The following is a 20,185-nucleotide window of genomic DNA, read 5'->3' as shown; positions in this document are numbered from 1 at the left end:
TCCTGCTAACGTAGCACCTTCTACATGGGCAGTTGAGGTCTGTATAGCTACGTCACTCAGGGGTGAGGATTTTTCACAGCCCTGAGCAACGTAGTTATACTGAAGTAATTGTGTAGCATAACCCTGGCCTTGTCTCAGTGGCCTGAGGACAGCATTCCAGCAGGTGGAGGAAAAGAGGAGCCGGAAGGGAGCGTGGCAGACACGAGATGCCATGAGAGAGGAGAATGGAATGCCTGTGCAGGAAGGACAGAAGGTGCAGCAGCGGCTACACGCCTGGAAAAAGCCTCCTAGAAAACAATCCCAAACGTAGTCCTTTTTGGAGGGGACTTTACATGGTCATTAACAGCTGAACAACCTTATCCTTGCTGATACCAAAAGCAAGAGCATGCAGCTTACCTCAGCACACTGCCATCTTCTACAGACAGCCAGTTCCACAACAGATAGGCCTCACCGAGAGGGCATGAGCCCTGAACTCACTGATAATCTAGGTCCAGCTATGACTGATGTCTCCATGAGCGAATACAGGACTCGAGCAGGCAGACTGACAAGGAAACCTGTGTGGATGGCAGAGTACCTGGGTTCCTAGGAGTTATTGTTTTAAATTCTCATTTAACTGGCAGTGGGGAGGGGAAAGCTCTAGTGATCAGTGCAGACAGCACCAATACCAACAGATGGGGCTGATGCTGGATCTTTATCTGAGTCTTAAGTTACAGAGAATGACGCAGAAAAGGCACAAAGAAGCCCAGACACAGCCAGAGAATCGCTGATCATGTGACCTTCTGAAACATGCTAAGAGCTTTGGGTCAGGGTGAGCTGAGAGAGACTTTGAACTGTGAGCAACGAAACTCTCCCCCTTTGTTTGATTTTCTGCTGTGTTCAGCGAGACGGGACTTTGTACATGCTTTGTACATAACCAGGACTGCGTTGCAGAAATCCAGCAATGTTAATAACCGTCTCCCTCCTCTTACTTGATATTCCTCCACTTATACATCACAGGATCACGTTTGCCCGCTTAGCTACAGCATCTTCAATCTCCCCTTCTATCAGAAACAACCCACTTGATCCTGAAAATTAGCTAACTGCTCCGATCAAAAAGGAGTAACTATCATCATACTATCGCCTCTGCGAGGCGCCCGAGGTGGTGTTTAATTTTCCCAGATCAGTGGGTGGGGGCTTGAGCCGGTTCTGTTTTGCTTTGTTTTGTTTCTTCTGTTTTGTATGGACCCTGACCCTTGCTGCCGGCTCCACCTGCCAGAAGGCTGCACATACTTAAATTCTGTAAGGAGTCTGACATTCTGATAAGAAACATTAACACTATGCAGAACCAACATAGCCCAGATCAAATGGATTAAAAAGTGGCTCTCAAAAATAATTGTAAATGGGGAATTGTCATCCCACAGGGGGTGTTTCTGGTGGGGGTCTCACAGGGAGGTGGTCTTGATCCAGTGCTATTCAATATCTTTATCAGTGATCTAGAAGAGCATATCAATTCATTGTTGGTAAAGTCTGCAAGAGACACACAGACTAGTGGAGCGGTAAATAATGATGAGGCCAGGTCCTTTCTACACAGCAAACTGGGTCACTTTGTAAGATGGACTCATTTGAACAACATGTATTTAAGTACAGACAAGTGTGAGGTCACACACCTAGGAACAAAGGCCCATGTCTTCAAGGCTCCCTTTTGGGATATAGGCCAAAGAATGTAGGTCACATGTACAGTACAGGGGGCTGTAATGTGGAAAGGAATGACTCCGCAAAGAATGTAGTGGTCATGGTAGAAACCAACTGAACATGAGCTCTCTGCTCGGTGCTGTAGCTAGGAGGGCCACCGCAATCTGAGAATGTATAAATTGGAGAATGATGTTGAGTACGATCAGGAAAGTGGTATCACCTCCGTACACAGCATTAGTGAGACCGTTACTGGATATTGTATCCAGCTCTGCTGTCTACTCTTTAAATGGGATGGTGACCAACTGGAAACAGTTCAGAAAAGAGTACCAAGTAGGGTCTGAGGTCTGGAAAACCTGCATCACAATGAAAAACATAAGACACTCTGTCTATTTAGTTTAATCAAGAGAAAGTTAAGAGGTGACTTGATTACACTCTCTCAGTACCTTTCGGGGGATGAGATTTTAGGCACAGAGGGCTCTCGAATCCAGCAGACAAAAACAGAATGAGATCCAGTGACTGACGCTAGATATATTCAGAAATATCAGGGCATTGATACCAGTGAGTTTAATTAATTACTGGAACAATGTATCTAGAGACATGTAAGATCCTCTGGCACTTTAAGTCTACACAGGAAGAAGAAGACTGGGCATCTTTCTTAAAAATCTGTGGTAACTCAAAAGTTCCAGAGCAGTAGCTGTGTTAGTCTGTATCTGTGAAAACAACAAGGAGTCCTTGTGGCACCTTAGAGACTAATGAATTTATCTGGGCATAAGCTTTCATGGGCTAAAACCCATTTCATCAGATGCCTTAAGTGAAAAATACAGTAAGCAGAATATATATTCTAACACATGAAAAGATGGGAGTTGCCTTACCAAGTGGGGGTCAGTTCTAACAAGCCAATTCAATTAAGGTGGAAGTGGCCTAGTCTCAACAGTTGACAAGAAGGGGCGAATACCAAGGGAGGGAAAATTACTTTTGTAGTGCTAACAAGGCCAATGTAAACAAGGTGGCCCATTTCCAACAGCTGACAAGAAGGCGTGAGTATCAGCAGAGGGAAAATTACTTTTTGTAGTGACCCATCCACTCCCAGTTTTTATTCAGGCCTAATTTGATGGTATCCAGTTTGCAAATTAATTCCAGTTCTTCAATTTCTCGTTGGATTTTGTTTTTGAAGTTTTTTTGTTGAAAAATTGCCACTTTTAATCTGTTATTGAGTGTCCAGGGAGATTGAAGTGTTCTCCTACTGGTTTTTGAATGTTACAATTTTTTATGTCTGATTTGTGCCCATTTAGTCTTTTGCATAGAAACTGTCTGGTCTGGCCAATGTACTTCGCAGAGGGGCATTGCTGGTACATGATGGCATATATCACATTGGTAGATGTGCAGGTGAACGAGCCCCTGATGGTATGGCTGATGTGGTTAGGTCCTATGATGGTGTCCCTTGAATAACTATGCAGACAGAGTTGGCAACAGGGTTTGTTGCAGGGATTGATTCCTGGGTTAGTGTTTTTGTTGTGTGGTGTGTAGCTGCTGGTGAGTATTTGCTGTTTGTAAGCGAGGACTGGCCTGTCTCCCAAGGTCTGTGAAAGTGAGGGATCATCCTTCAGGATAGGTTGAGTTGTGCCCTTGGCTCGAGAGATTCTCTCACCATGTTTTGCCGATGGCCTGACTCAGTGCTCAAAACGCTCCCTTCCAGCCTTAAACTCTGTTAGTCTGAACAGGCTCCACCCACCGAGACTGCATGAGAATAGGAGAACAGGATCTCTCCTCACCACTGAAATGAAGCCACCTCTTGGGTAGGGCCAGGCAGCTGAGAAATAGGACAGGGAAATATGGCCCAGCTGTTTAAAACACGAAGTGAGGAAGCAGCCTAAGCCCAATCATAGCTCCCGGAGAACATTCGGGATTAATTAGCTAAGATGCAAATTGGCCACAACAATGGGCGATACCAGACCTACTCTGGACAAAGTGACCCTCGTTTCTAGTCCATGTAATTGGCTACGGGCTCAATTTGACACCATATCCAGCCAGTGAGGCCTGTGATTACACAGTGCCCCATTGTGCCATAGCAGGGCAGAGGATCATAGGTTCATTGACTCCAAGGCTAGAACGTACCTTTGTGATCATCTAGTCTGATCTCCAGTACAGAGCAGAGAACTTCTCCCTAAATAATTCCTAGAGCAGAGCTTTTACAGAAACATCCATTCTTGACTCAACAATTGCCAGCGATGGAGAATCCACCACAACCCGTGGTAAATTGTCAGTAGTTAATTACCCTCATTATTCTAAATGTATGCTTCATTTCCACTCTGAATTTGTCTAGCTTCAGCTTCCAGCCATTGGATCTTGTTCTACCTTTCTCTACTAGACTGAAGAGCCCATTATTAAATATTTGTTCCCTGGGTTGATTTTTGTGGACTGTGATCAAGTCACCTCTTACCCTTCTTTGTTAATAGACTGAGCTCCTTGAGCCAATTACTGTAAGGCAGGTTTTCTTATCCTTTAATCATTCTTATGGCTCTTCTACAACCCTCTCCAATTTATCAACATCCTTCCTGGATTGTGGGCACCAGAACTGAATACAGTATTCCTGCAATGGCCACAGCAGTGCCAAATATAGGCAAAATATCCTCTATACTCCTGCTCATGATTCCTCTCTTAATACATCCCAGGATTGCATAGCCCTTTTGACCACAGAGTCTCAGTGAAAGCTCATGTCCAGCTGATTGTCCACCACGACCTGGAAATCTGTTTCTGATCCACTGTTTCTCAGGATATAATCCCCCACCATGTAAACATGATCTGCATTCTTTGTTGCTAGATGTAGATATTTACATTTAGCCATGTCAAAATGCATATTGTTTGCTTGCACCTAGCTTACCATGTTCACTCTGAATCAGTGACCTGTCCTCCCCCAATTTTTGTATCATCTGCAAACTTTAACACCTATGATTTTATATTTTTTCCAAGTCATTGATAAAAATGTTAAATAACATAGACCGAAGAAGCACTCCCTGCCATGTTAATTTTATACTGTTCTAGCTTTTCAATCAAAATGTTTTGCGGTACCTTACAGAAGTCTAAGTCTATTTCATCCACACTATTACCTTTATCAACCAAACTGGTAATCTCATCAAAAAAAGATATCAAGTTAGTTTGACAAGATCTATTTTCCATTAAACCCACGTTCATTTCCATCAATTACATTACCCTCCCTTAATTCTTTATTGTTCTACTCCCATATCAGTCCCTCCATTGTCTTGCTTGGGATTGATGTCAGGCTGACAGGCCTGTAATTAGCTGAGTTATCCCTTTTACCCTTTTAAAAAAATGGAATAACATTAGCTTTCTTCCAGGCTGCTGGAGCTTTCCTAGCTCTCAAAGACTTATTGAAAATAAATATTAATGGTCCAGCATGCTCCTTCCTCGGCTGTTTTAAAATCCTTGGATGCAAATTACCTGGACTTGCTGATTTTAAACTACCTAACTTACATAGCTTCTATTTTAACATCCTCCTGATAGAATAGTGGAATGTTTGTGACTGGGAATGGAAACTTATATAAATATGTTTCCTAGTAGGCCAAGATTTTTAAAATGCATTATTTGCCAGGATTAAAAAAAGAACTCGAGAAATGCCTGGAGAATAGTTCCATCCGTGGCTATTAGCCAGGATGGGGAGGGATGCAACACCATGCTCGGAGTGTCCCTAGCCTCTTTGCCAGAAGCTAGAAATGGGCAACAGGGGATGGATCAGTTGATGATTGCCTGTTCTGTTCATTCCCTCTGAAGCACCTGGCCTTGGCCACTGTCAGAAACCCCACACTTCATAAATGGACCCAGTGTTTCTACTGGCCCTGAGTGGCTGGAGGCTCCATTCGACCCCAAATCCCACAAATGGGATCTACAGTTACCCAGCACCCCATTGTGCTGTAATGGGGCAGGGGATCAGAGCGATCAGTGACGGGAAGGGTCTCTCACTGAGGCACACGTACTGCTCCCTGCAGCGCAGGCCCTAAGTGCTGTGCTGGGGCACTGGGCTCAGCACTGACAGCGAGGGAAGAGCGCCCCCTCCAGTCCCTGCAGAACTCTGCACACCGCTGCACTGCGTCATTCAGGTTAGTAGTGACTGCCAGAGGTAAGCAACCCCTATGGATGAGAGTTACCTGAGCACACAGCACCGGCATCTTCTCCATGGTGACAGTTGTTGTCTCCCCAAGGCCGAGACCTGCAATCAGAGAGGGCAGCTTCTGTCCCTGTGCAGTGAACGTCATCCAGCCAGATACGGTCAGAGCCTCGCCCAAACTGAGCTCTTCCAGGGGCTGATAACGCCGTCCCACAGCCCAGCTGCCTGCACACGACTCTGGCCTCAGTTAAATCCCAGGTGTCATCACACACGGTTCCCCACTGCTGGTTGTGAAACACCTCAACTCTCCCAGAGCAGTTACTTGGACCATTCACCAGTCGGAGCGGAGTCTGCTCAGGAATGGCGGAGTCTGCAAATGTCCCAAGGAATAAACGTTCAGGGAGGTTCCTGTGCATCTGATCCCTAAGGATTTCCCTACACCCCCCATGAATTTCCCAACACGTGCCCCCGCTTCCCCCCCAGTTTTGTGAACTAGTTACATGCAGTGTTGCCAATTTCATAATTGTTTGGAAATTTGAATTGAAATTGAAACATTAATACACACTTTAAAAGCATATACAGTGTATGATATGCATATTTTATCTGAAAAAAGTAAAATAGATTTGAAAAGTATGAACATAGACTAGCTTCCTTATACAGCTGTTGTTTTTTATGACAATGTCAGTGCATTCATTTCAGTGATGATGGCCAACCTAATAATTTCAAATTATGATTTGTAAGCAAAGTCAAAATGAGCTCTCCCTGAGAGCTCGTGATGAGCTAGGGGCTGAGGGGAAAGGCTTCAGGACCAGATTGCATTTACATTCACACCTAATCTACCTAGGTATCCAGCAAATAGAGCTGTGTTGCCCAAGTGATAGATTTTGGCTGGGATTGGGTTACAAATCACTTGAATGCGGGGGTAATGACATGTTGTTATTCATAGATTCATAGATATTTAGGTCAGAAGTGACCATTATGATCATCTAGTCTGACCACCTGCACAATGCAGGCCACAGAATTTCACCCACCACTCCTACAAAAAAACCCTCACACCTATATCTGTGCTATTGAAGTCCTCAAATCGTAGTTTAAAGACTTCAAGGAGCAGAGAATCCTCCAGCAAGTGACCCGTGCCCCATGCTACAGAGGAAGGCGAAAAACCTCCAGGGCCTCTTCCAATCTGCCCTGGAGGAAAATTCCTTCCCGACCCCAAATATGGCGATCAGCTAAACCCTGAGCATATGGGCAAGATTCATCAGCCAGATACTACAGAAAATTCTTTCCTGGGTAACTCAGATCTCACCCCATCTAATAGCCCATCACAGGCCATTGAGCCTATTTACCATGAATATTTAATTACCAAAACCATGTTATCCCATCATACCATCTCCTCCATAAACTTATTGAGTTTAATCTTAAAGCCAGATAGATCTTTTGCCCCCACTGCTTCCTTTGGAAGGCTATTGCAAAACTTCACTCCTCTAACAGTTAAATACCTTTGTCTAATTTCTAGTCTAAATTTCCTAGTGGCCAGTTTATATCCATTTGTTCTTGTGTCCACATTGGTACTGAGCTTAAAAAATTCCTCTCCCTCTCTGGTATTTATCCCTCTGATATATTTATAGAGAGCAATCATATCTCCCCTCAACCTTCTTTTAGTTAGGCTAAACAAGCCAAGCTCCTTGAGTCTCCTTTCATAAGACAAGTTTTCAATTCCTCGGATCATCCTAGTAGCCCTTCTCTGTACCTGTTCCAGTTTGAATTCATCCTTCTTAAACATGGGAGACCAGAACTGCACACAGTATTCCAGGTGAGGTCTCACTAGTGCCTTGTATAACGGTACTAAACCCTCCTTATCCCTACTGGAAATACCTCTCCTGATGCATCCCAAGACCGCATTAACTTTTTTCACAGCCATATCACATTGACGGCTCATAGTCATCCTATGATCAACCAATACTCCAAGGTCCTTTTCCTCCTCCGTTACTTCTAACTGATGCGTCCCTAGCTTATAACTAAAATTCTTGTTATTAATTTTGTTATTAATTATTCTTATTGTCTGAGTAAAGGGCAGTAGAACTGTACCTAGCCTGTGCTGATTGAGGGCATCAGGAGAGAGGGTGGGGACAGGTGTTTTGCTTGATGGTCTGCCTGAGTCACAAGTACTATTTGACCTGCCCCTCTCCACTGTTTAAAGACAGAGCTGATTAGGCTCCATAGAGAGTCTTTTGTTTTGTTAAGTGACCACTGCAGCTGAAATCACTGACAATCAGGTCTAAGTGCTTAGACCTGCTGTGGGACAGTGTTTCTGTGGAAGAGATGGCCCAGCCTGCACTAGCTGTGAGGTTCCCCCACTGAGCTGAAATCACTGAGAGCTGGGTGGAACCTCAAGAGACCAACTCACAGAGGTCACAGTGGCTGGTGGCAGCAGAAGGTGATGGCACAGGTCCATTGGCAACAGAGCGATGGCGTGAACATGGTACAACCAACAACAGTGGCCAGAGCGAACAGTGAGCAGCTGGAGGAACAAGCAAGGTGCCTTCTTGCCCCCTACCTGGGAGGTGAACTCATGTGAAAGCACCTCTGAACTCTGAGTCTCCACTGACCAAGGACAACACTGGTAAGTGAGGTGTGATGGAGGGAAAAGTGAGGGGCACGTTACATAAACATTTGTTGGACTATATTTTAGTGACTTTGCTCCAGAATGCTAGATTTGTGACTGGGAATGGAAACTTATATAAATATGTTTCCTAGTAGGCCAAGATTTTTAAAATGCATTATTTGCCAAGGTTGTTATCTGACATTGTTGCTATCTTGAGAGGTCATTATGTTGGGGAGTTTCTGTACTAAACATTTTTATTATTATAATTAATTTTTACATAAGGATGGCCACACTGGATCAGACCAATGGTCCATGCAGCCCAATATCCTGTCTTCCGACAGTGGTCAAGGCCAGATGCTTGAGAGGGAATGAACAGAACAGGTAATCATCAAGTGATCCATCCCCTGTTGCCCATTCCCAGTTTTTTGGCAAACAGGCTAGGGACACTCAGAGCATGGTGTTGCATCCCTCCCCATCCTAGCTAATAGCCACTGATGGGCCTATTCTCCAAGAATTTTTCTAGTTCTTTTTTTAATCCTGGTTTTGTCTTCACAGCATCCCCTGGCAAAGAGCTCTATGGGTTGACTATATGTTGTGTGAAGAAGTACTTCCTTTTGTTTTTTTTAAAACCTATTGCCTATCAATTTCATTGGGTGACTGCTAGTTCTTGTGTTATGTGAAGGATTAAATAACATTTCCTTATTCACTTTCTTCATACCAGTCAAGATTTTATAGACCTCTATCATATCCCTCCCTAGTCATCTCTTTTCTAAGCTGAAAATTCCCAGTCATTTTAATCTCTCCTCCTGTTTCATACCCCTAATCATTTTAGTTGCCCATCTCTGTACCTTTTCCAATTCCAATATATCTTTTTTTCGGATGGAGTGACCACTTCTGCACAGTATTCAAGGTGTGCACGTACCATGGATTTATATAGAGGCAATATGATATTTTCTGTCTTATTATCTATCCCTTTCTTAATGAGTCCCAAAAAGAAAAGGAGGACTTGTGGCACCTTAGAGACTAACCAATTTATTTGAGCATAAGCTTTTGTGAGCTACAGCTCACTTCATCGGATGCATACTGTGCAAAGTAGCTCACGAAAGCTTATGCTCAAATAAATTGGTTAGTCTCTAAGGTGCCACAAGTACTCCTTTTCTTTTTGCGAATACAGACTAACACGGCTGTTACTCTGAAACCTGTCATTAATGATTCCCAACATTCTGTTTGCTTTTTTGACTGCCGCTGCACATTGAGTGGATATTTTCAGAGAACCATCCACAATGACTCCAACATTTCTTTCTTGAGTGTTAACAACTAATTTAGACCCCATCATTTTGTACGTATAGTTGCGATTATGTTTTCCAATCTGCATTACTTTGCATTTATCAACATTGAATTTCATCTGCCATTTTGTTGCCCAGTCACCCAGTTTTGTGAGATCCCTTTGAAACTCTTCACAGTCTGCTTTGGACTTAACTATCTTGAATAGTTTTGTATCATCTGCAAATTTTGCCACCTCACTGTTTACCCATTTTTCCAGATCATTTATGAATATGTTGAACAGTAATGGTCCCCATACCAATGACCCCACAGGGATACCACTATATTTATCTCTCTCCATTCTGAAAACTGATAACTTATTCATACCCTTTGTTTACCATCTTTTAACCAGTTACTGATCCAGGAGAGGACTTCCCTCTTATCCCATGATGGCTTACTTTTCAAAAGTCAATTTAAATTAAATACATTTTTTAAAAAAGTTATATTTTGTTTTAGAAATCTAGAACTGTTATGTGTTTTGGTGTAATCTGCATTATCCTTACGTTAAATTTGCATTACCCTAACAAAACATTTAAGTTATGAATATCTCTTTTATATGTTGCAGGTCAAAGTGAAAATGAAAAGACAAAAAAAACAACAACAATTTTTCCACTCAAAGGCCTCAAAAACTAACCAAGGTGAAGAACACATCAAGAACCAAGAATATATCAATGTGTCATCTGAAGGTTCAAGTGATGCATCTACATCCAGCCAGCCCGAAGCACAAATACAGCTACCTACTGAAGAAACAGTGCCTCCGAAACCTAAAGGCAGTTCCTGATGTTTGTCAGTCAAAGTGTTCCCATTTAAGTTACAAAAGATGGCTACTGGTGCACCTCTTGCAAAAAAGCTTACGAAGAAGGAAAGCTTTCCAATGCTATAATTGGTAAAGATGGAGGACTTTGGTTTGTCAGATGGATCAGCAAAGCCAATGCTGACAAACTACGTGAAAAGGCAGCAAAACACCATGCCTCTGGAGTGCATCAACATGCAGAAAGCCTTATAAGCCCCCTTTCAAAGCCAATTTTAGAAGTACTTAATGAGGCTGTTAAGAATGCTGGAGACACAACACAGTTCATGTGAACAAACATGGCTGTGAAATCCTACTTTCTATTTAAGCAAGAGATACCACACGCCACAAACTGAAGGCCAATGTTAAGTGCATGGTCACTTGTTCATCCTGAAGTTGAACACTGTTTCCGAACAAGACCAGCAAATGCTCACTATCTTTCTGCAAGAAACTCAGCTGACTGGCTAGAAGCATGCAGTGCAACAGTGAAAGACTCAACATTTGAAAAAGTGAAGAACGCTCTCACCACATTCAAAATATTTGCATACATGGCTGATGAATGCACCGATGCAAATGGGCATCAAGTTTTAAGTCACTGTATACATTATCTTGATGTCAGTGGTAGGCCGGTAGAGGCATTTCTAGATGTTCAAGTTTTATAGAAGACACATCCGCTGCATCTGTGACAACCCATATCTTTTAGAAGAGTTAAATGCTTGTCAATTGGACCCCAAAGAGATGGCTGCTTGTGCATTTGATGGAGCTGCAAACTTCCCTGGAAGACATGGTGGAGTACAAGCTTTGCTCAGAGAAAAGTGCAACCCTAATCTCTCCTACACACACTGCAGAGGCCATCTACTCCACCTAGCACTAGTACGAGCTACAGACTCTTCATAAGGCATTTAAAAAGTTATAAATTTAATGTCTTCATTATATTCTTTTTTCAACAAGAGTCCAAAAAGACTGAATATCTTGGAAAATATAGAAGTTACACTGGGACTGAAGTTCAAATTAGTCCAACCTGGGAAAACCTGCTGGCTTTTTCATGAGCGATCCTTGGCTGTTGTCTTAAAATTACTCCAGCCATTGTTACTGGCTTTGGAAAGTATCTACCAAGATGGGATGGATCAAAGTAGTGAGGCTTGTGGATTACTTTTGCTACTACGTTCAGAGACTATTGCCATTCTCATAGGCACTGACTTCTGCTGGCGCTGGTGAGTGCTTGTCCCCGCCCCAACTCCAACCCCTTCCTGCCCCTATTCCAACCTCTTCCCCAAATCCCCGCCCCAGCCCCGCCTCATCCCGAGTGCGCTCTGTTCCCACTCCTCCCCCTCCCTCCCGGAGCTTGTTAGACCATGAAACAGCTGTTTTGCGGCAGCAAGTGCTGGGAGGTAGGCGGAGAAGCGGGGACACAGAGCACTCAGGGGAGCAGGTAGAGATGGAGGTGAGGTGAGAGGGGGTGGGGAGGTGGGGAGGGGAGGGGAGCTTGGCTGCCGGTGGGTGTAGAGCACCCACCAATTTTTCCCCAGCCCCGGAGCACCCATGGAGTCGGTGCCTATGGCCATTCTCTCTCTTGCAAGTCTACTGTTGAAACCACTTGGGTCATTAAACAATGCCATCCAGGCATCTGCTACAACAGTAGTAGATGTTTGTCCAGCAACAGAAGCTACATTTGGATCAATCAGAGAGCTATCAATGGAAAAAGTACTGGAAGAAGCAAAGACTTCAGTCCAGAAGTTGACAATGAAGACATTTATCTTGAATCCCTTAAGTGAAGAGGACAAGAAGTGTTTGTTAAGACAACTGAAAAAGTACACAGACTTGATTCTTAAAAATCTATAGCAGCGACTTCTAGATTCTACTCAACCATTACGTAGCTTTTACAGATCCCTGTCCTATAAAACACCGACTGTTGAGTGGAGTGAGGCACTACCAGCAATTGGGCTGCCATGTGCTCAGGACAGAATAGAGAATTTGAACACAGAGTGGAATATCGTACGACGAATGAAGATTTGACTTCAACTTCTTTTTTCTCATCACTAGTGGCTCAGCCTGATCTTTGTGCTCTGTTTCCTGGGATGAAAGAAGTAGGAATTCATCTCTTGCTACTCCCAGTCACAACAGCTACAGCTGAGTGTTCTTCATCATCACTGAATAGAATTTTGTGTTCTGAAAAGTCGCATTCTGTCTGATCATGTGAATGAACCAATGAGCATATCAATTGAAGGAATGGAAGTACCAGACACATGAGAAGCCACCAAAGATGAAGGCATTGCATTCAAGAAGTTCATTAACAGAGTTGTGCAAAATTATAAAAAGAAAGCAAGAAGGATGTAGATGTAGTGCTTCATAGAAGGCTTGAGTAGCCAACTTTAATTTGTGTGAAGATTTTAAAAGATGAGTTGAGTTAAATCTAACAGTCATGAAACATTTTTCCGTTTTTACTATGGTGCCATACAGCGAAAATTCACCCTCACAGTCTCTCCCCTCGTCGGTCCTGCCCCTCCCTGGTAAATTCAAATACCCCCCTAATTAATACCCACACAACACCGGCATCTTCTCCATGGTGACAGTTATTGTCTCCCCAAGGCCGAGCCCTGCAATTGGAGAGGGCAGCTTCTGTCCCTGTGCAGTTGACGTCATCCAGTCAGATACGGTCATCTCCTTGCCCAAAATGAGCCCCGGCGGGGGCTGATAACGCCGTCCCACAGCCCAGCTGCCTGCACACAACTGAGGCATCCTGTAAGTTCCAGCTGTCATCAAACACGGTTCCCCACTTCTTGTTTATAAAACACCTCGACTCTCCCAATGCAGTGACTCGAACCATTCACCAATCGGACCTGAGCCACTTCTGAGATGCCAAAGTCTGCAAACTCCCAAGGGAATAAACACTCAGGAAGGTTCCTGGGCATCTGATCTCTCGTGTCGCTGGGGAATGTAGCGCCTCCTGCCAACGAATCTGACCGGTCTCTGCACACAACCACTGCCTGTCAAGGGCTCCCCACCACTGACCAGGCTAATCACTTGGGCAATGTTGAAATTTGTCTACTCTTCTCCCAGCCATCTGTCACCTAGTTAGACAGACTGGACTGCAGTCTGACCTACCACTCCCACTAGAGCACTTAAAAAGATCACCTTCAGCACTGCTGACAGGAATCTCCTGGGGAGCAGATTTACACCCTCACTCCTGGTGCTGGTATTTGCTCCAGTGGGATACTGTGCAGTGCTGCGGGACAGACGCTGTCATAAGCATCTTGGTGATTGGGAGTTAAACACAGTCACCCGTGTCATTAATAGTTGCCTTAACCTGACATCAGCATCGAATTCACATGTGTTGGCTCCATAGCTCCCTGAAAACGTCGCCCGGAGTCCATCCCCCTGAGAACTGCCTGGAGCGCAGTGAAAGCTGAAGCAAACACCTGCCCCTGCGGTTCCTCCTGACTTGCCACGACTGACTTGGCAACATCGTTTTGTGGCAGCCATTGCTGCAGTGGGGTCTAGTGCTGCCGGCCCAGGACCAGTCTCAGATGAGTGATGGCAGAGCTGGGCTGACAACTGTGTCCTCACAGAGGGGCGGCAACTCTGGGATACAGAGACTGGCTTGCTGATGAATATCAGAAACCCTAACTTGTATCTGCCTTTTTCCAACATGCGACACAGATCCTGGACTAGAATTAACAGTTCCCTGACTGGACTGGTCAGAAGAATTGCTACAATGCAGAGATTTGACATAGCCCGATCTTCTCAGTGTGCCTATGGGGCAGCAATACAGACAGTCACATATGGTGGAGGAGAGCCCAGTTAAAAGACTGGACCTTGAGGATGCACAGTCAGATGGCTGAACAAGCTAGTGGTAAGCAAGGTTGGAATGAGCTCTCCCTTGACAGCTAGTCATGAGCAGGGGAGGGGGAAAGTCTTCAGGACCAGACAGTATTTCCATTAACACACCCACCCTGCCTAGGTATCCAGCAAATAGCTGTGTTGGCTGATGCTTGGTTAAAAATCACTGTAGTAATTGAATGCAGGGGTAGTGAAATGTTGTTGTCCTGATCTCTGAGTAAAGGGCAGCAGAAATGTGCTCAGCTTGCCCACAGCTGAACCCACTAACCAAAGGGCTCAGACACTAAACCCCTATCAAGAGTGAGAGGGGGTGGAGATGATGTGTGGGCTGTGTGTAAGAGGTCTAGGCATGGTTTAATCTGCCCCTCCCCACTCTTCAAAGATAGAGCTAATTAAGGCTCCATTAGGAGTCTTTTTGGTTTAAGCGAAAGCTAGAGCTGAAATCACCTGCTGTGAGACAGTGTTTCTGCCCAGCCTGCTTCAGCACTGAGGTTTCCTCAATAAGAGCTGATAGTTACTGAGAGCTGGGTGGAGACTCAGGAGAGCAACCTGCAGAGGTCACAATAGAGAGGCAGGGGGCAGCAGAATCATGGAATCACAGAAGATTAGGGTTGGAAGAGACCTCAGGAGGTCATCTAGTCCAACCCCCTGCTCAAAGCAGAACCAGTACCGACTAAGCCCTGGTCTACACTAGGAGTTTAGGTCGAATTTAGCAGCGTTAAATCGAAGTAAACCTGCACCCGTCCACAAGATGAAGCCCTTTTTTTTTTTACTTAAAGGGCTCTTAAAATCGATTTCCTTACTCCATGCCTGACAAGTGGATTAGCGCTTAAATCGGCCTTGCCGGGTCAAATTTGGGGTACTGTGGACACAATTAGATGGTATTGGCCTCCGGGAGCTATCCCAGAGTGCTCCATTGTGACTGCTCTGGACAGCACTCTCAACTCAGATGCACTGGCCAGGTAGACGGGAAAAGCCCACTAACTTTTTAATTTCAATTTCCTGTTTGGCCAGGGTGGCAAGCTGCAAGTGACTGTGCAGAGCTCATCAGCAGAGGTGAGCATGATGGAGTCCCAGAATCGCAAAAGAGCTCCAGCATGGACTGAACGGGAGGTACGGGATCTGATCGCTGTATGGGGAGAGGAATCCGTGCTATCAGAACTCCGTTCCAGTTTTCGAAATGCCAAAACATTTGTCAAAATCTCTCAGGGCATGAAGGACAGAGGCCATAACAGGGACCCGAACCAGTGCCCCGTGAAACTTAAGGAGCTGAGGCAAGCCTACCAGAAAACCAGAGGTGAACGGCCGCTCCGGGTCAGAGCCCCAAACATGCCGCTTCTATGATGAGCTGCATGCCATTTTAGGGGGTTCAGCCACCACTACCCCAGCTGTGTTGTTTGACGCCTTCAATGGAGATGGAGGCAACACAGAAGCAGGTTTTGGGGACGAGGAAGATAGCTCACAGCAAGCAAGCGGAGAAACCGGTTTTCCCGACAGCCAGGAACTGTTTCTCACCCTGGAGCTTTTATGGACCTGGACCTGGAGAAGGGACCTCCGGTGAGTGTACCTTTTAAAATACTATACATGGTTTAAAAGCAAGCATGTGTAATGATTAATTTGCCCTGGCATTCGCAGCTCTCCTGCATGTACTCCCAAAGCCTTTGCAAAAGGTTTCTGGGGAGGGCAGCCTTACTGCGTCCTCTATAGTAGGACACTTTACCACTCCAGGCCAGTAGAACGTACTCGGGAATCATTGTACAACAAAACATTGCAGTGTATGTTTGCTGGCGTTCAAACAACATCCGTTCTTTATCTCTCTGTGTTATCCTCAGGAGAGTGATATCATTCGTGGTCACCTGGTTGAAATAGGGTGCTTTTCTTCAGGGGACACTCAGAGGTGCCCGTTCCTGCTGGGCTGTTTGCCTGTGGCTGAACAGAAATGTTCCCCGCTGTTAGCCACAGGGAGAGGGGAGGGGTTAGCCATGCAGTGGGAGGAGGCAAAATGCGACCTTGGAACGAAAGCACATGTGCTATGTATGTAATGTTAACAGCAAGGTTTACCGTGAAAGAGTGTAAAATAAAATAGAACAATGGGTACACTCTTTCACGGTAAATACCACTGTCCCTTTTTTTTCTCCACCAGGTGCATGTGTTTCAATAATCACAGGATCTTCTCCTTCCCAGAGACTAGTGAAGATTAGAAAGAGAAAAAAGCGCACTCGCAATGAAATGTTCTCTGAGCTCATGCTGTCCTCCCACACTGACAGAGCACAGATGAATGCGTGGAGGCAGACCATGTCAGAGTGCAGGAAAGCACAAAATGACCGGGAGGAGAGGTGGCGGGCTGAAGAGAGTAAGTGGCGGGCTGAAGAGAGTAAGTGGCAGGCTGAAGACAGGGCTGAAGCTCAAATGTGGCGGCAGCGTGATGAGAGGAGGCAGGATTCAATGCTGAGGCTGCTGGAGGATCAAACCAATATGCTCCAGTGTATGGCTGAGCTGCAGCAAAGGCAGTTGGAGCACAGACCGCCGCTACAGCCCCTGTGTAAACAACCGCCCTCCTCCCCAAGTTCCATAGCCTCCACACCCAGACGCCCAAGAACGCGGTGGGGGGGCCTCCGGCCACCCAGCCACTCCACCCCAGAGGATTGCCCAAGCAACAGAAGGCTGGCATTCAATAAGTTTTAAACTTTTAAAGTGCTGTGTGGCCTTGTCCTTCCCTCCTCCACCATCCCTCCTGGTGCTTCTCTCCTCCACCACCCCTCCTGGGCTATCTTGGTAGTTATCCCCCTATTTGTGTGATTTAATAAAAAATGCATGAATGTGAAGCAACAATGACTTTATTGCCTCTACAAGTGGTGATCGAAGGGTGGTGGGGTAGGTGGTTAGCTTACAGGGAAGTAGAGTGAACCAAGGGGTGGGGGGTTTCATCAAGGAGAAACAAACAGAACTTTCACACCGTAGCCTGGCCAGTCATGAAACTGGTTTTCAAAGCTTCTCTGATGCGCACTGCGCCCTCCTGTGCTCTTCTAACCGCCCTGGTGTCTGGCTGTGCAAAACCAGCAGCCAGGCAATTTGCCTCAACCTCCGACCCTGCCATAAACATCTTCCCCCTTACTCTCACAGATATTGTGGAGTGCACAAGAAGCAGTAATAACAGTGGGAATATTGGTTTCGCTGAGGTCTAACCGAGTCAGTAAACTGCGCCAGTGCGCCTTTAAACGTCCAAATGCACATTCTACCACCATTCTGCACTTGCTCAGCCTGTAGTTAAACAGCTCCTGACTACTAATGGGGGCGGGCATTAGGGTGTCCGTTTGTTTGTGTCAGGGAAGCCTGGCTGTTTAAAAATAGCCAGAGCTTCACGAACCAGCTGAGCGGCGGCGAACCAGCTGAGCAGCGGAGGACAGCAGAGCAGCTCACAGCAGGAGTTTGCCTGGGACTGGTAAGTATCCGAGTGTGTGTGTGTTTGCTTGCTGAGGAAGTATCCGAGCGTGTGTTTGCTGGGAGGGCAGTGTGAGAGCCTGAGTGAGTGTCTGATTGGCTGCTAGCCTGCAGGGGACGGGCATTAGGGTGTCCGTTTGTTTGTGTCAGGGAAGCCTGGCTGTTTAAAAATAGCCAGAGCTTCGCGAACCAGCTGAGCAGCGGCGAACCAGCAGAGCAGCTCACAGCAGGAGTTTGCCTGGGAGTTCGCCTGGAGTGAGCCCAGTGAGGCTTACGTCTTGCAAACTGCTCTGAGGAAGCTCATAGTAGGAAGATGATATGGAAGGGGGGGGTTCAGCTGTTGTGACCTGCACTGGATGTGCCATGTTTGTCTTTCTTCCACAGGACAGAAGTGACTTTGTCTGTACAAAGTGCAAGCTGGTCTCCATATTGGAAGAGAAGATTGAAGGTCTGGAGCAACAGATAACAACCCTGCGTTGCATATGAGAAACTGAGGATTTTCTGGACAAAACTCAGGATATGCTTCTAGGGGCACAAAGCTCTAAAGATATAGAGCAGGTTGCACAGAGGAGCCAAGAGGCCAATGAAGAAGCTCGGCAACATGTGACCTCCAGAAGAGGTAAGCGGAATGTCCGGGTTCCAGTAACACAGACACAGGTAACTAACCGCTTTCATGTTCTCTCCACAGGTACCGTTGCGGAGAGTGGACCAGATGATATGTCTGGGGCGAGAAAGCAGAAGGAGACTCCGCTGGTTGGAAGGCATGAGATGCGATGTCCTGAGGTTGGGGGTTCCACGACCACCACTCCCAAGAGGAGAAGGCGGGTGGTGGTGGTTGGGGACTCTCTCCTCCGGGGGACTGAGTCATCTATCTGCCGCCCTGACCGGGAAAACCGAGAAGTCTGCTGCTTGCCAGGGGCTAGGATTCGCGATGTGACGGAGAGACTGCCGAGACTCATCAAGCCCTCGGATCGCTACCCCTTCCTGCTTCTCCACGTGGGCACCAATGATACTGCCAAGAATGACCTTGAGCGGATCACTGCGGACTACGTGGCTCTGGGAAGAAGGATAAAGGAGTTGGAGGCGCAAGTGGTGTTCTCGTCCATCCTTCCCGTGGAAGGAAAAGGCCTGGGTAGGGACCGTCGAATCATCAAAGTCAACGAATGGCTATGCAGGTGGTGTCGGAGAGAAGGCTTTGGATTCTTTGACCATGGGATGGTGTTCCATGAAGGAGGAGTGCTGGGCAGAGACGGGCTCCATCTTACGAAGAGAGGGAAGAGCATCTTTGCCAGCAGGCTGGCTAACCTAGTGAGGAGGGCTTTAAACTAGGTTCGCCGGGGGAAGGAGACCAAAGCCCTGAGGTAAGTGGGAAAGCGGGATACCGGGAGGAAGCACAGGCAGGAATGTCTGTGAGGGGAGGGCTCCTGCCTCATACTGGGAATGAGGGGCGATCAACAGGTTATCTCAAGTGCTTATATACGAATGCACAAAGCCTTGGAAACAAGCAGGGAGAACTGGAGGTCCTGGTGATGTCAAGGAACTATGACGTGATTGGAATAACAGAGACTTGGTGGGATAACTCACATGACTGGAGTACTGTCTTGGATGGTTATAAACTGTTCAGGAAGGACAGGCAGGGCAGAAAAGGTGGGGGAGTAGCACTATATGTAAGGGAGCAGTATGACTGCTCAGAGCTCCGGTACGAAACTATAGAAAAACCTGAGTGTCTCTGGATTAAGTTTAGAAGTGTGTGCAACAAGAGTGATGTAGTGGTGGGAGTCTGCTATAGACCACTGGACCAGAGGGATGAGGTAGATGAGGCTTTCTTCCGGCAGCTCACGGAAGCTACTAGATCGCATGCCCTGATTCTCATGGGTGACTTTAATTTTCCTGATATCTGCTGGGAGAGCAATACAGCAGTGCATAGACAATCCAGGAAGTTTTTGGAAAGTGTAGGGGACAATTTCCTGGCGCAAGTGCTAGAGGAGCCAACTAGGGGGGGCGCTTTTCTTGACCTGCTGCTCACAAACCGGGTAGAATTAGTGGGGGAAGCAAAAGTGGATGGGAATCTGGGAGGCAGTGACCATGAGTTGGTTGAGTTCAGGATCCTGACGCAGGGAAGAAAGATAAGCAGCAGGATACGGACCCTGGACTTCAGGAAAGCAGACTTCAACAATAGCTACCAGTCATACTGCAGTGTCTGCTGCCAAAAGCAATAAACTGTTGCTGTATAGCAATGCAGTACCACGTTTGCCAACACCCAGGAGACATACGGTGACGGTTAGCTGAGCGGGCTCTATGCTTGCCATGGTATGGCATCTGCACAGGTAACTCAAGAAAAAAGGCACAAAATGATTGTCTGCCCTTGCTTTCACAGAGGCAGGGAGAGAAG

General features: G+C 46.1%; 1 protein-coding gene across 3 annotated transcripts in view; it reads right to left on the bottom strand.

The window, feature by feature from the left end:
* The window catches only part of LOC125629384 (scavenger receptor cysteine-rich domain-containing protein DMBT1), a 90,707-nt gene that overhangs the window by 12,603 nt on the left and 57,919 nt on the right, over positions 1-20,185 (bottom strand). For 2 of the 3 annotated variants that reach the window (XM_075122542.1, XM_075122544.1), the window contains one exon: positions 5,835-6,164. The exons of the other annotated variant lie outside the window; for it this stretch is intronic. In XM_075122542.1, the coding sequence (XP_074978643.1) occupies positions 5,835-6,164 (330 nt within the window). The remainder of the gene's footprint in view (positions 1-5,834; positions 6,165-20,185) is intronic. 3 annotated transcript variants of the gene reach the window in all.

Source organism: Caretta caretta, chromosome 23 (assembly GCF_965140235.1).
Source record: "Caretta caretta isolate rCarCar2 chromosome 23, rCarCar1.hap1, whole genome shotgun sequence".
Taxonomy (NCBI): Eukaryota; Metazoa; Chordata; order Testudines; family Cheloniidae; genus Caretta; species Caretta caretta.
Note: the sequence above shows the minus strand (reverse complement) of the source record. Positions and strands in the feature narration are given on the sequence as shown.